Source organism: Chelmon rostratus, chromosome 11, assembly GCF_017976325.1.
Source record: "Chelmon rostratus isolate fCheRos1 chromosome 11, fCheRos1.pri, whole genome shotgun sequence".
NCBI classification, from domain to species: Eukaryota; Metazoa; Chordata; class Actinopteri; order Chaetodontiformes; family Chaetodontidae; genus Chelmon; species Chelmon rostratus.
Window position 1 is genome coordinate 5,958,583 of NC_055668.1, and position 16,628 is coordinate 5,975,210.

At 44.1% G+C, this 16,628-nt stretch overlaps 1 protein-coding gene across 1 annotated transcript in view; it reads left to right on the forward strand.

Annotated features, from left to right (window-relative positions):
- The first annotated feature begins 1,005 nt into the window (after nucleotides 1-1,005).
- The window catches only part of LOC121614158 (kinase non-catalytic C-lobe domain-containing protein 1), a 35,685-nt gene continuing 20,062 nt past the window's right edge, over nucleotides 1,006-16,628 (forward strand). Inside the window, exons 1-13 of the mRNA XM_041947953.1 lie at nucleotides 1,006-1,110; nucleotides 4,668-4,866; nucleotides 8,132-8,190; nucleotides 9,936-10,082; nucleotides 12,102-12,219; nucleotides 12,312-12,451; nucleotides 12,741-13,370; nucleotides 14,326-14,440; nucleotides 14,663-14,734; nucleotides 14,913-14,974; nucleotides 15,075-15,233; nucleotides 16,227-16,304; nucleotides 16,482-16,560. Of these exons, the coding sequence (XP_041803887.1) occupies nucleotides 1,006-1,110; nucleotides 4,668-4,866; nucleotides 8,132-8,190; nucleotides 9,936-10,082; nucleotides 12,102-12,219; nucleotides 12,312-12,451; nucleotides 12,741-13,370; nucleotides 14,326-14,440; nucleotides 14,663-14,734; nucleotides 14,913-14,974; nucleotides 15,075-15,233; nucleotides 16,227-16,304; nucleotides 16,482-16,560 (1,963 nt within the window). The remainder of the gene's footprint in view (nucleotides 1,111-4,667; nucleotides 4,867-8,131; nucleotides 8,191-9,935; nucleotides 10,083-12,101; nucleotides 12,220-12,311; nucleotides 12,452-12,740; nucleotides 13,371-14,325; nucleotides 14,441-14,662; nucleotides 14,735-14,912; nucleotides 14,975-15,074; nucleotides 15,234-16,226; nucleotides 16,305-16,481; nucleotides 16,561-16,628) is intronic.

The following is a 16,628-nucleotide window of genomic DNA, read 5'->3' on the forward strand; positions in this document are numbered from 1 at the left end:
GTGGACCCTCGGCTGCCTGCCTATGCTGCTGCAGCTGTGGTGATTATTGAACATTTTCCTGTTCAACACCCCACTAAACTCTGCTCTTATTCTACCTGTCCTGCCTGTGAGCTCACAACCTGCTTACCTGAGTAGCTCCACCAGGCCTATAGAGCCTTTAAAGAGAGTATGAGGGGTAGGCCTGGACACCTACACACTTTCATTCATTTAAGTAAAAGTACTCAGTGCAAAAAGATGTGGACTGTCACTGTTACATCAGTAGATTTTTATTTTTCATGCATTAATGTAAAAGCAGGATTTTACTGTTGTACTTGGTTAAGGTGGAGCTACTCTAATCTATTTTGCATAAGACCTCAGCTACTAATTATTTTCACGATGGACTTTTCTCCATCAATCTGTTGATGGGTTTGGTTTGCACACTTAACTCAGAGCTTGTTTGGTCCAGTCAGTCCTCGAAACCTCAACATTAACGCAGCTGACAGCACATATTGATGGCAGTCAGAGCTGGCAGGGTGAGAGGAGACGATCAGCAGTGAGCGGTGCTGTGAGTCACGCTGTGGACGGAGGCGTGGAGCCGGCTGCAGCATGCAGGCAGCAGGTCCCTGCGCTCAGCCAGGCTGCTCGACGAGGGGAGGGGGGGCAGCAGAGGACTGCAGCTCACGATCGCCTTCCAGCGTGTCGCCTGTCTCTGTGGAGGTGTAGCAGCCATGACAGCCTCGCACACCGGCCAGCATCCCCCTCCGCCGCCGCCACCTCCTCCACCGACACCGCCTCCTCCTCCCACAGCACGCTGGAGACCGTCGACTCAGGCGCATTGCTGCGCGTCCCCCGTCCTCCCCGCCGAGCGTCCCGCAGTGACCATCGACTGACTGCCGGACTGCGGCCACCAGTCGAAGCCCGGCTGAGCGCGGTGCGGCCGGAGATGCGATCTGCCTCCGCTGGAAACGTTGTTGTCCGGGCTGCGGTCCTTCGCTTTACTTCTTGAGGAAATCAAAAGTTGCTGCAATGGAGACTCCGGAGAGCGATGCAGCGGTCACAGACTTGGGGAGAGCGGAGGAAAGAGACGGGTTTTATGATCTGGAGCATCTGCCGCCGCTGCTGGAGGATGAGGTGAGACTGAACAAGGGGCAACTCCATTTGATCACTTTTTGTTAAAACAAAACTTACCGATCTTCTTCAAAAAGGTGTTGAGTCAGTGGCACAAGCTTCCTGAAGGCCTTGGACTATTGGTGTTTGACTGGCACCTCAGCTCCATCAGGACTTAGAAGTTGTCAGTTGGTGTTAAAGGTCCACAGCAGAAAGCAATGACACTGCTTTCCTCTTCATCATCTGTGACACTGTAACTTGCTACCAGCAGTATTCAGATCCTTTATTTAAGTAAAAGTACCAATAATCTAAAATAATCCTGCATATGAACATGCATTTAAAGAAAGTACTTTCATAACTATTTTACAGTCATTAAGATAAAGTAGTGCAGTGTAGTTGTTCCCAATAAGGGTCGTGGCCCCTCCAAAGGGTCACAATAATGATCTGAGAGGGTTATTGTGGTTCTGCTGCATGCATCTTTGCTTCTTCTGTGAAACGTTCCCTCGTTTTACCTCTGTGAGCCGCAAACAGCTACTTAAATGAAACCATCTGTAAAGTTTATAGGGCAGATGACTCTCTGGTGGAGCAGCAGGCACCAACCGGACATCTCTTTAAAGGTGCCGCAAGCCAAAAACAAGCCAGTGTATTGTGTTCTCTAAGCTCATTGCATGGTGAGTGGTAAATGGACTGCATTTGTATTGTGCCGTTCTCGTCTCCCGACCACTCAAAGTGCTGTACCACAGGTGTCACATTCACCCATTCAGACACACGCACACACACCGATCACACAGCAGATAAGGAGCGATGTGCAGTTCAGTATCTATTCTCTAAAATCTTCCAGTAATTCTTAATTCATAATGTCAGATCTGAAACTGAATAGTGAATATAGCTGTCAAATAACTGTAGTGTAGTAAATAGTACACTTCTGTAATGTAGTGTAGTACAAGTATAAAGTAGCATAAAATGGATATCGTGAAGTAGAGTACTAGAACCTTAAAATTGTACTTGAGTACATGTACTTAGTTACATTCCATCACTGGCTATAATTGTATTGGTGGATGTGAACTTTTGTAGGTAACTGATGTTGAATGATAATTCATAGTTAATTTTGGTCTTTGTAGACATTCTCAGCAGAAATGTTGCATGAGACAATACAATGTACAGGAACGTCAAACAGGAGCACAGGGACTAGTGGCACTGGTGGCTTTGCTGTTCCTCTCAGCCCCAGCGTGCAGAGACAGGAAGCCTCGTCCGAACTTCGGAGCTCAGAGGCAAACTTATGTAGGACAGCACATTTAACTGGTGGGGGGTGAGAGAGACTTCTAACTTTCCTCTACACTGTTCTCAAGGGAAACCGTCTATTTATGGGGCCGGTGCTGCTGCTGCTGCTGCTGTTGCTTGAAGTGGCACTTTACTGCCCTGTAATTGTGCTCTACCCCACCAGATCACATTGATGTGCTTTGTTCAGAAACGGCTGCAACTCTCCCGCACCTACGCGAGTCAGGAAGCAACAGATGCAGCCTCTCGGGGATAAAGCAGGGATTTCAGTAGCTGAATATCAAAGATCGCAGGCCGCAAAAGAAGTGAAAATAAGTTCCCATTCAGAGATGCTCTGTTTTGGTCTAAATTATGTCATGGAAGGAAAAAAAACGTTGATGGTAATGGACATAGTGTTCGACAGTCGCTGCTTTGTGATGCCCCACCACCCCCACCTCCAGCCCTCTCTCTGAGTCAAGGCCAGCTTTTGTGTTCACTTGCAAACTGAACAGAGGATCCTGTAATTATCAGACCGCAGCATTATGCTGGATGCTGCGTGGAATCTCTGAGATCACGTTCGCTGCGATAAATGGGGCCATTTGGTAATAGTGGATCACATATGATGGAGTGTGTCCGTGAGGGTGTGCAGAGTCACACCATGGCATAAAAAGTGTGTGTGTGTGTGTGTGTGCGCAGGATGTAATGTACTATGTGTACCAAATGCCCTTTGCTTCCGAAGAAAATTTTGGATCTTCTGCTGCTAGTGTGAGAAGTAGGCCACTGTTCAAGGTGCTGTATTTGATCAAATTAAACATATCTTGTTAGCTTTATTACATGATGTTTTAGCCTACAAGTGTTGTCCTGAAAATGGGGTAAATGTCTAAAGAAAAGTGAAAAGTTTGCATTCACTCCCACAGTCTTAATCACAGCACAAGAGCCAGCTGATTTCCAAAGCAGGCCAGCGTTTTTTCAGACTTTGGAATGTGTTTCCCAGCTTCCTGGCAGCCTGTCGTTCACATATGAAAATTAATCTGTCAGTTTTTATTTTAGTAAAAAGGTCCACATGTCTGATGTAAGATTGTGAGTTCAGGCAAACAACCTGGTTCATGCTGCAGTCATGTGGCATACTGCGCAGTCTGCAGCACATTTCCAATAGAGATGATGTGACAATATGAAAAATTTGTTAACCTGATATGCAATTCATGCACAAGTCGGACTCACTTTAATCTCTCTGCTGAGGGACCACAAACTACCAGCCCATCACATGAATTCCTGACATGTTATTTCATGTTGATGATTTAATATCCGAGCAAGGCTGCAAAATCATAGGAAACATAGGAAATATATCTTTCGGTATTTAGCAAGCTGCTCCTAAACCGTGCAACTTGCAACACTGATTTACCACTGCGCCCTGACATCAGAGTGTCTCTTTGTAAGCCTAAAGGAACGTGCATTACTGAACACACAGAGCAGTGTGGCAGATACAGTGAGGAGGGAGTGCTGAATTTCTCAGCCTCAGTATAGTTCAGATTTGTTGCTGAGTACATAAACTTTTTGTTCTCTTCGACTATTCAACGGTAGTGCCCTTCTCCACCCAAGCATCCACCTGTAGGGTCTAGTTCCTCCAGGGTTTGGGCAGAACTATGAAATCACTCCTCAGCGCCCCCCTGTGCTGCAGAGAGTGACGAGGTCAGCGCTTTAACGCCTAACTCTGCTTTGCACACTCTGTATTTACATTTTAATAAATCCGTTCCACATGGGTGAGCTGACTGAAATGCAGCTGAGAGCAGGGACTGTTTTGTAAACTCTTCTTTGATGGTGCGTTCAGGCGCTCGTGGAGTGAGAGCAAACGTGAATGCTCTGCCCTCTGGTCTCTGTCGCCTTACTTTAAATGCATGGTGTGCTCTGCAAGAGTCAAGTCAATTTCATTTATACAGCTCACTATCGCGAATCACAAATTTGCCTCAAGGGGCTTTACAGTCTGGACAGTACGCCACCACTTATCCTTAGATCCTTGATTAGGATTCGGACAGACATGCAGTAGATGTCGTGTGGAAACAGCAGAGTGACGTAAGCTCTCAGCATGGACAAACAGGATGGCAAAATTAGACGTAGCCAAATAGCTACAAGCTATTTAGTTCCTCATTAACATCTGCCCACACAAGTGCCAGAGCAGGCCTGCCCTTTAAATGTTTTAGTGGTTTTTAAAAATTCAGACAACCTAAATAGTTTTTTAAACTTCCTCAGAGGAAGCGTGATGCACAGTGTATATGTGTGTGTGCATACCTGGACACACTTGTGTGTGTTTGTGTGTGTGTCCACAGGAGAATGTGTCTCTGGCAGACATCCTCTCTCTGCGGGACAGCTGTCTGTCTGAGGACGAGGTGTGGGCTGTGTGTGCACAGTGCGTTGTGGCGCTGCAGAGCATCAGACCGTCCCACCTCTTCCACACCCTGTGTATAACCCCAGACACTCTGGCCTTCAACGCCCATGGGAATGTCTGCTTCATGGAGCAGCTCAGCGGTGAGTCTACAGCACGGACACACAGCCATTTATATATATATATATCTGCACAATATTTAAACCATTTTAATGACATTTCTACATTTTTTTTCTGCTTTTGTGCATGATATTTGCCTTATCATATTGTAATTATAGCCTTTTTTCTTCATGTAATCAATGGCAGGGCTTTGAAATCTGGCATGCTACTGATCAAACAGACTTGCAATGCTTAACATATTATTATTCCTGTTATTCTTGGGACAAACAGCATTTAGAAACCAGAAAACGTAGCAGATTAGATCAGATCTGAATTGTAGACTTTAAATGTGAAGTTGTCCCTTAACTGCAGTTTAAGCTCTGGTTGACGCACAGTGAGGACACCTTTTTCTCTTTGATGATTAGTTGCCCTGATCTGTATCAGTTTCAGTTTGCAAGTCCCTGCTTGATAATACTCTGTCAGCATCCAACTAGATCTGTCAGGCTGGCCTGAGGTTTGCAGGTCTGCTCTGATCTGCACAGAGGACTTCTTTCTCCTTCATAGTGCTGTAAGGCCCTGCGACGTCGAGTGATAAACAGCCTATCAGGAATTATCATCCCTCACCTCTTCTCTTCTCCCTCCTCCCTTTTTGTCGTTCCGTTTTGTCTGGTATTTTTAATTTTTCTGTCTCATTCCCTCTCAGTATCATTCTCCACCTTATCGCTCGCACCAGCCCTTGTGCATGTGAGCATGCGCACGCTGTGGCACGCACTTATTCCATGCCCTGATGCCACACATCAGAAATTGATAAGCATTGATTGGATCAACAGCGTTGGTGCTGCTAGAGGGAGCGTTGTTGTGGTAACAGCTTGCTTAGCCTATCAGCAGTCAACCTGCGCTCACACACACACATATTCATGCACATTACTTAGCCAACATGGCATCCTTTAAAGTGTTGCATCCATTTATGTCCACGCAAATCAGTACTCAGTAATAGAGAGACTTTGAGGAGATGTTTTGATTACAGTGTCAGATAAAATGCTTCGCAGCCTCATTTGTTGTCATGTTTTATTGGATTGTGTTCAGTCCATCGGCTGTGATTCATCCTGTGGATCGAGAAAAAAACCCAGCTCCCACATTACACTGCTTGTGTTAGTTGTTCATGCTGAGCACTGTGCATCTATATCATTAATCATAACACTATGCTCTCCACTTTACTTGCTGCACAGTTCCCTATTGATCCCACTTAATTGAAGTCTTTTGTGCGATGGCGATAGAATTTCAAGCTGACGCACACTTCAGTGGCCAATCCCGTGCTCAGACACAAACAGGCTCTCCCTGCGAGGCTGTGTACTAGAGTGACCTTGAGGACTGTGATGAATGTCAGGGACTGTTGCTACACCGACTCATCAATAGAGTTCATTTCAGCTAATTAATTACTGCGGTAATAGCAGCAAGCTACTTGTATGAGACTGTGGGTGGTGTGGCAGGGCTGGCATCCCCCAAGTACTCAGCCAGAGCAACACAATGTCCTCGAATGGTTTTCATACAGTGATGACTAAGAAAAATTGCTAATTTTCCCAAGAGGTTTAGCATTGCAAGCTGTTCCATTTGTGATAAATTGGGACTGGCCCTGCTCTGTGGGAAATCTGATCAACCTTTTGGAAAGTGTGTTGAATCAGTAATATTGCTCAGCTCATGCTACCTGTTGTGCTGTAGGCATACATGACTCACCAAGCTCTCACCATCACCCTGGAGGCATCTGCGTCACTGACAACGGCTGTTTTTTTTTTTTCTCTTCACTGCCTATTTCACTGTGTTTCAGAGCTCCCTGACTACAAAGAGTTTAAATATCTTATCCTCCTCTTATCCACCTCTTCTGCTCCTGTCTGTCCAGTTCTGCTTGTTTGTTTGAACTGGCAACCTCTTTTAGACCAGAGGAGATGAAAAAAGATGTGTGGAAAGGAAAGAGAAAAAGAAGACAGAAATGATGAATACTGAAATGAGAGAAGAGGAAGGGAAAGAAGAGGGAACATAGGTGAGGAAAGGAAAAAAGGGGAGATGAAAAAGGCTGAGGAGGACAGGAATTTAAGGACAAAAGGAGAACAAAAGAGATGAGAGGAAGGGAAAGGCTGGGACTGGTAGGGAAAGGAAAAGAAAGATTAATAAAGATAAGAAGGAAAGGGAAAGAAAAGAATAAAAGAAAGTGAAGAAGAGAAGTGAGGAAGGAGGTAAGGAAAGGGAAAAGAGAATGAAAAAGGATTGAAAGGAAAGGAGTGAGATGAAAGTAAAAAGGACAGGAGAGGAACAGGAAGGAATGTCAAGCATTGTAGGAGGGGAATGGGGATAAAAGGTGGTAGGATGAAAAGTAGAGGAAACTAAAGAGATGAGGGCAGGAAAGGAAATAAAAAAGGAGAGGAGACACAAGGAGATGAAAAACAATGATGAGAGTGGAGAGGAGATGGATGGAAATGAAAGAGTATAGTAAGAGAAAGGGAAGGGGTAAGGAAAGAAAAGGAGGAAAGAAAATGAATTAAATCAAGGGTAATAGGAAAGGAAAAATATGTGAGGAGGGGACTGGGAAGGAACTCAGGGAAGGAGAGGTGAGGAAAGGAAAGGAAAAAGAAGAGGAGACAAGGAGATGAAAAACAAAGATGAGAGAGGAGAGTTGTGGGATGGAAAGGAAAAAGGGAAGAATGCGAGAAGAGAAATGGAGATGGGCCCCACCACACCTGGGAGGGGATATAACTCCAGCAGACAAACCCAGATCTGTCATGACCCACTTTACTCCTTCCTTCCCTTTTTCTCCTTTCCCTCCTCTAACCTCCCTCTCTCTCTCTCTCTGTCTTTCTCCCTCCCTCCCTCCTCTCTTATCCTCTGTCCGGCTGAGGGAGCTCATGTCTATGCCGATGTTTTCATGTATCCGAGTGTCCTGCTTGTACCCCGTCTGTGCAGTGGCCTATTTCAGGAGGAGGATGCAGCACTGCTCCTCAGCGGCTGATCTGCAGATAGCTCCCATCTTGTTTGTCGGGGATTATCTCTGACACATGAATTATGCAAATGGGGGGAAACGGTTACGCTCGCTCACTGGACTGTTGTGGTTTAGCATGTGGGTTACATACTCTTCTGATTTGCATCTCATTAAGGCGGGTGCTTAGCAAGTAGGTTACAGTAGATATTTGACATGGCTGTACATCAGAGTGCTGACATCAAACAACGTTTGTTCCCCTTTGATGGCATTATGATATACTGTGTGCCTTTTCAGACAAACTTAATGGTGCAGCTAATTGGTATGCTTCCATCCTGCAGATGATCCAGAAGGCTCCTTTGTGCCTCCTGAGTTTGACAACACGGGCAGCACGTTTGAGGTGAGAAATGTCTTCTGATAGATTTTAATCTGGTCATAGCTGCACTCAGTCGCCCCTGGGAGTTTCTCAGGACGGCACACAGTGACGGGCACCTTGGTGATGTTTGCTGAGGCAGGAGAGAGTGTTGCTCGTTCTCTTTCCTCTCCTAAAATTCCCCACAGAAGCCAGCAATCATTCAGCTACAAGCTCAGCTCTGCCACCACGATCCAATCACATGAATTCAGGAAGAGGAAGCAAAGTAAACTGTACAACACTGCTGGGTCCTGTTGAGTCTTCACCTGGTCTGAAACTAAAAGCAGTGCTCAGTGTTTCTTCTTTAATTAGCTCTGCAACCTGAATACTATCAGTGTAGGATCTTTATGCATGTGAAGTCTTCATGTAGTCCCATATTGTTATGAACCTGACTTGCGTGCTTAGATTGCTTGCTCATTTTCAACAGAAACAGTCTGGATTAGAATCACTGATTAAAAAAAAAAATGGAATCAACAGACACATTATGATGTATTAATATAGACTAAGACACCCATATCCATATCAGGTAATGAAGATTAGCCCCACATTTACCAGCTGCAGCATTAAAGACAGCATCTATTGTGCAATCCACAATGTCTGCACATGGTCATGACTCCCAAGAAAAACATACAAACACACAAAATAAATAGAGTGGACATAAGCTACGGTCATGTAAAGACAAACTCATACTCATTTATGCAGCAGTAAATATAACACTATTACACCTCTAATTTTTGGATTAATTCTTTTTCTTCTTCTCCTCTCTCTCTCTCTCTCTCTCTCTCTCTCTCTCTCTCTGTATTGACATATCATAAAGCAGAATATACCTGCAGCTCCATGTCCATGTATTGTAAGAATCGTCTTTCCTGCATTACTTTTTGTCATATAAATATGCATTACTCTCAGTGATTATGTGGCTTTAACAAATGTTCAAATCAATTATTTATGCTCTTTCAAAGTGGATCTCTGTAGCCTTTTTATTCCTCTTTAGTGACCTCCCTATACATCTTCCCTACCTTCTACCGCGCTATAGGGTCAGTCTTTTTGCCGTGAAAAGCCGTGAAAAGCCCTGATGTGACTGGATTCAAAAGCCTCCAGGCTCCACAGTGGAAACGCAGAATCAGAATGTGAAGCTCACACTCTGCCGCTGAGTGGTGTTCACACCACAACATGAATAAATTTGCAGTCGGCTTATGTAACAGAATTTCAAAATAAACCGTGCGTTCTGATTTTGCTGCACGTCAAAACACACGGCGTATCTGACGAACGGCGAAGCTCTCCATCACTTGTTTTTCTCGAGTGTGTTTTCCTCCAGGGAGAGAGTAACGGCTAAGAAAAACAGGAGTTAAGGCCTTCAGCTCTTCTATTTCGGTGACCCACACTGGGATCCGCCTTGCACATGTGTTTACCACATAAGTATGGGTGCAGTCCACTTCAATTGTTGGAAGTGATCGTTACGTCTGAGATGTGAACTCAGCAGCGTCTGCTTCAAATCCGCTGCAGCCTTAGAGCTGACCATAATATCCACTGTCAGCGTAGCAAAGCAAAACAAAAGCTCCGTCATATGCACAACACATGACAATTACTGCCCAAAATGGGACGAGGATCCTGTATTTTTTGGCTTTGTCGACAGCCATTCACAGATTCAGATCACTGCACCTGCTGTAAATTCACAGCTTCAGCTCGTTCCTGACGAGGATTGTATTTCCTCCTCCTTTTATTTCTCGCTGCAGGGCCATGTTTACTCTCTGGGCTCCACGCTTTCTGCCGCGCTGAACTTTGTCATCGAGCCAGAGCTGGAGGCAGAGCTGGGGGAAGAAATCCAGAGGCTGCTGGAGCAGATGCAGGAGGAGAAGCCCGAGGACAGGCCGCTCCTGCAGGTATAAAAGCCCCGCTCGCTGTTCATCGCTGCTCCGATGATTTCTACAGAGCTGCGTGGTTTGAACGTCGCCAGGCAGGTGTGGAGTAATCAGTTTAATTCGCTTGAACAGTTGAGCAGTCATGATGTTCAGATGAAAGAAGTACATTTTCTGAAATAAAGTCATTAAGTGTTTAGCTGAGTGTTAAATTAAGTTTATCACCATTGCTGATTTTTTTTGTAACATTTAGTGAAAAAAATAATGACTTCACAGTCAAATTAGAAAGTGATGCACGAGTAAGTTAATTCTAATTTGATCACTAAGTTCTACTCTTACAGTATTAGTGATTATTTTTACATCACTTCTCCAGTTTTTTTAAAGGGAATATTCAGCACCAAAAAAAAAAAAATTAACAGGCATAAAACAAATTGAGATACAGCCGTATAGAAATAAATGATTTTCTGAGTGATCATGACTCAAGGAGATGGATGCTCACCAGCCGTGATAATGCCCCTCCACAACAAGATCATAAAACATATTCCTGTACAGCACGGCCTCCCTGTGCCTTTTACTGAAGAGTCACAAGGGTCCTTCTCGAGAAGTAAATGTTCTTAGAGTAATTATGGCTGAAGCTTTTTTTTTTTCTCTTATGGCTATAAATTGGCCCTGCATGCTGCGAGTCAGTGCTCTTGAGCAGCATCAAGTGGAAATGCTGTGTCAGTGCAAATTATACAGTGTGAGTGTCCTATATTCTGTTACAGTCGGTTGGAGGCCCCTTCACTGTCATCATCATTATTATTAGTAGTATTATTATTATGATTATTATTAACGTTGAAATCATATTTTCGTAGATTTCCAGGTGTGAATGTGATCTGATGTCCTGAAAAAGAGAGCACTGCTTTCAGTGAAATATCTCTAAATAAATAAAGATGACAAAAAGGTGAAGCAGCGTGCTGCTCTCTAGGCAGAGCCAGCCAGCCACACACACACACACACACACACACACACACACACACACACTCAGTCACCTCTTTTGCACCAAGTTTGCTGAATGCTGGAGTTATAGTGACAGCCGACATTTCCCATTATACTATGCTTGACTGAGTCGTTTGTTAACTTTGCTAACGTTACTTCATAACATTAGTGTTTGTCATGTATCTGTGGTGGTTGGTTGTGTTAGTCACCGTCACCGAGTTTTTTGAGTTCTTATTCGCTGGGCTGACTTTGGAGACAGCTGCTGAACACTTCATAGGTGGCAGTTATGTGATAACATTAATAAAATGAGGAGGGATGGAGGGTTAACAGAGGGGATGCATTTCAGTCATTCTGCCCCCCTCATCCTCCCTCAAATGGCTTACTGTCAGTGGTGCACTGAGTAAGATTCACAGATCACTGTTACACATTTTAGATGCAATTTCTTCATGTAGGAAAGCAGTTAATCAAACGTACAATGAAGAGTGAATAACTAAGTTTCGCTGCAGTTACCTTCATCACCGTACAGTATACAGCATATTCATTCATACTCCCAAAGAACAGCAACCAATGCTCTGCACCAAGCAGTAAGCCATGAGTAAAATACAACAACACGTGGGAAAGGGAAGAGAAGACATGTATGTAACGCCATTTCAGGTGAATTTCACGTAGCATGCCCACTGAAAATGTGAAGATAATTGGTTATTGCTAATGTCAACAAACCCCAAGCGGGAACAAAATATGATCAGCTTCCTTAACAACGGACATACAAAGCTCACAAAAAAGTTAAAGGTGTAATTCTTGTTTAATTTGTACGAAATTATGCAGACTAGATTGAAATAAATGTAAGAAGATAGCAAATAATACCATCCCAATAGAACTGTTCACTGTAAAATCACTAAATCCAAATTACAGTTGACTTTGACAGTAACACGCTCGAGTTAGCATCCTACTGTGCTCTGTCTCTACCTTCAAATGTTTTTCTTGCCTTAAAACAACACAGATTTGTCAAAGTATTTGCAGAAGTAGAACGTAATCATTTATGTGTTTTACTTTAACCTCCCGCAGGACATCCTCTCTCTGGCTGAAGCTCGGCTGTCTCATACCTCCTCTGCAGCCGTGTGCCGGAAGCTGTCTTCTATCGGCCGACGGGTCCTCTCCATCGAATCCGTGTCAACCTTTCAAGGTCAGTTACCATCAGCCTCGTTTGCATATGCCGCTGTCGGGTGTCTGCTGTGTTTTCTCCCACTACTAATTGCACTCTTTGTATATCCGCAGATGGACAGGAAGGCTCCTGGGAGGCAAGATGGCAGCATCCCAAACCCAGATGTCTGCTTAAAAGGCTGAGCTCAGATGATAATACCAAAGACCTGTGTGTCGACAGCTCTGTTAAAGCAAATGGTCTGTCCAGGCTGCAGGTATGTGACTTGCAGGTGTTTGGAAGCTGCGGCTCTGGACGAAGAAATATTAAAATACAGTTCGTCCTCATCAGCGTCTGTTATCCACCACCTCATTAACATCAGTGCTGAAAGTTAATTATACTCTGTTTGCTGAAAGGCAGGTTTCTATCTGGGAATTAAACATTGTCCATCATTTTCTGATATTTGCAGATTTTGAAATTGACAAAAATTTCCTAATTTCCACTTCATTATATCTGTGTTTAGAACATCTGAAATAAATATTTGTATACCTAAACTCAATCTGCAGGTGTGCGGAGGCTGGGATTCCTCTCTCTGGGCGGAGGACATGGACGGCGACGAAGCAGGCGGCATGATCTTGGCAGATGACTTCGACTGCAGGTCCGACAACAGCTCCCCAGTGAGGAGGAGGGCCCAGCAGAGGCTGACCCGGGTCAGGGGGGCTCTCAACCGCTCCTGCTCTGTCCCAGACTCCAACAACCCCCCTTGCCTTTCCCACCCAAGTCACGGAGACATCAGTGTTCCTGTGTCCGACCTCACTGAGATAGGGGCGGATGAGCGCTTGAGCTGCAAGTCTGCGTGGAGCGACAGACTTCAAAGACTCAACAAGTCCTGCGAGTCTTACCCACACACTAGCACCGAGGAGTGTGTGACCCCCGCTGTGGACGACCAGGTGTCAGGGGGAAATGAGGAGGCTTCGGAGGCACGGTGCAGTGGGGAAACAAAGACTCAAGGATTCCCCGAATGTGAATCTAACAACTGCACCCAGGATTCAGCGTCTTCCTGCGCCTCCTGTCAGGAGCTGGAACTGGAACAGGACTCTTCTGGAGACCAGAGCTCGCTGAACCACAGACTCTACATTCCTAATAACCACATGACCAAAAGCATGCTGTGCCTCAATGAAGAATCTCAGGATGAGGTTAGCCAGCGCCAGGGGGCTCTCAGCCCTCAGCTCAGATTGTTCCTGCTGCAGTTATATGTCCGCTAAAGGGTCTGTCTGGAAATAAGAGTAGCTTTGAACATGAAAAGGGTTTTTGTGGTGGGGGGTGCAGGTCAGTTCAGCAACAGTTGGGTTAACTAGATTTTTTAAGATGGTATCTTTAAAACACTGCGAGTAGTCAGTTGAGAAGAAGCTGAGTTATATAAACTACATTAGCAGCTGATAGACTGACAAAATAATCTAAATTTGATGTCCATGCTTTCAACCACGTCTCATGGTCTTCATCAGCAGATTGAGTTTTCTGGGCTTCTTTTCTTCTGTATTTTCACCATGTGACTGTGGTTGTGTGATAACAGCTCTGGAAAGGCTAAGATGAAGTTGTGTCTGCTGGTTTTGCTGCCGTTTCCAAGGTCAACTTTAACTTTCTCTCTCAAAGCTGTTCTTTAGTTTTACAGCTAGCTAGGTAGCCAGCAAGCTAAGTAGCTAATGTTAGCCAAGAATAAGATTGCTAATGTCGGGGTTTGGGTTACTTCACACCTTCTGACTGCAAAAATCAGTTTGCTGTGAGACACTGAGGTCTGATCAGGCTTTTTAATTTATGACGACCATTAAAACCCGTTGTTATTCCCTGTAGAGAAACTTTTTCCTGCCAGCAGTTGCTTAGAACTTATCAATCTTCTGTCTGAACATATTCATCGAGCTATGTGTTCAATCTCAAAGAGGCTCAGTACTCAGGTGCTCAGCGTTAATTCGCCAAAGCAATCTGCAAAAGTGCAGCAATGAACTCCTCCTTCAGACAAATCATCGCTGAACGTCGTTCAAAAATGGAGTCTGAGAAAGTCAGGTTAGGGATTAGTTCAGTTTGAGTTAAGCTCCAAAGTCTGTGACTTATTCCTTTTTGTTAAAGCGGGTTTGTTCTGTATTTCTTATCTAGTGGATCTCTCTCAGAGAGTTACTTACTCGCTGTGGACGGAGGCTGACAGTTAATGAGCTGTGGGCTCTGTGTTACACCTGCCTGTCCTCGCTGCAGACCTACATAGACTTTCCAGGTGATTTCAACCACTTTGTGCATGAAATCAGCACTTAAGCGCTTCATATTAACTGCCCCTGCAAGAAAAATTGACATCCCAACATAGTATGTAAGAGCACACATTGTGTTGTATGCATATATATTTTACCTGTGCTCGTTTTTGTCTGTTCATTTAAGCACCGACTATGCTACATGTGTTGCATTGTGTTGCCCACGAGCTGATTTCTCTCTTTTCCATTAGCCTATTTATGCCTGGACACAGTGCACGTGGGCTGCGAGGGAGAAGTGCTTTTCTTGAAACCGAAAAACATAGGTAGGTGTATTAAGACCAGCAGTGTTACATTCTTTCATTTGTTTATAATGTGATCGTGTGTTTTCCATCTTTCGTTGTTTACTTAAAGAATAGATGTAGTCTTTACTGAAGTATGTGAGCGAGCAGTGTCTGGAGGCTTTTGCTGACATCGATAACTGACTTTCATTGTTCTCTGCAGAATCCCGAGATGACTTTTACCTCGCTCCTGAATATCAAGAACACGGAATTGTGACCGAAAAGGTCCGACCTGCTTTCATCTATTTATAAAACTAGCTTTCCCTAATCGCTTGCTGTGGTTGTAGCTTTTTCCCCTCTTCTGTTCTTTTCTGCATGGCTCCAGGTTTGTGTGTACGGGGTTGCCGCTATTCTCTGGGCTACAGCCAAGTTCAGTTTATCGCCCAATCAAAAACTGGCAATGCCTCGCAAACTGAAGAGACTGCTCCTGGAGATGGCAAAGAGGACGCCCATCGAAAGACCTTCCATCATCACGGCCAAAAAAGTATTTATATAACATTTTCTTTCTCCATTGCGCCTATTGCAAAGCATGACGTTCCTGAACACCCCTGCACTGTAGATATTAGATGAGCAGAGTGGAATTTGCCTAATATGTTGTTTACGGCCACACTCCTGCAAACCTAATGTCATTCCCATCAGCCTCAGTTCTACTTATTATACTTATTTAGAAAATGTATAGCTAGCTACAGCTAGCAGTTCTATAAGGTTGTACTTGGTGCTGCTTTGTGCCAAATGCTAATGTAAGCGTGTTAGCATGGTAAATATTACCGGTTAAACCTGAGCGCGTTAGCATTGTCATTGTGTGCGTATTCGCATGCTGACGTTAGCATTTAGCACAGCCTCACAGAGCGTTGAGTTGAGTGTGGGAGGAAGGTTCTGCTTGTTGATCACTTCCTATAATAATGCTTTCACATTATTATAGGAAAAGTAAAGCTCCTCTAAGAGTAAAAAAAAATGGATTCTTAATCATTTTACAGTTATTTTTCTTTTTATTTATTTTCTGCTTTTCTGTTTCCTTTTACAATGCTGGCTTACTTTAATTTGCCCTCCTGTCTTTTGTGTCTCGCTCTGGAAGGCACTTTGAATTACGTTTCCTTGTATGAAAAGTTCTCTATAAATAAAGGCTGATTTGATTTTGCATATCAATGTGCAGATATCACAACTTCAGAGAGGAGCCCCTTTTCAAATAGGCATATCCTTTCAGAATGAAAATCACTTGCCATTTAAATAGAGAGAATCCAATTTGGAAAAGTGCTTTGTCGTTTTTTTTCTCATAAAAAATACCATAATTTACTTTTATTGTTATGCTGTCAGTCATTTTGTAAAGGTAGCTGTTATTTTTCCAAATCCTGAATGTTTTATTTTTAATCAAACACTTCAGTTATTTCAGCGCATAATTAATTCCAACTTCACGGGTGATTGTGTGTGGAGTGTCCTCTGTTGTTCTCACACTTGTTCTCATGTGGATCTGCTCCAGAGCTGTCGTGACTACTTATCACGTCAAGGGACGAACGCCGAGACCGTCTGGAACAACCTCATCAGCCGAGTTCACCCGGTAAACCTCCCTCTGTTATTCACCACGGATGCGTTCACACATTCATATCTTCATCTGGTCATTCATCGTGTATCATTCAAGCCTCATTATCAGAGTCAGTTTGTTTGTTTGGTCATCCTCTGTCTGTCTTGCACGATTCTCTGTCTGTTGTAATGAATCGATTCAATTTTCTTTCAGCCAGCGTCCAGTGATGCAGACAATTTGAGTGCAACTGATGCTCATCAAAGCTCATGTGAAGAGTCTGCACAGAACAGCAGTGGTAGGACAGCTTCACTTTAGTACGGATGACCCTCATGCAATATAGAGTACCTTGGAATGTACAGC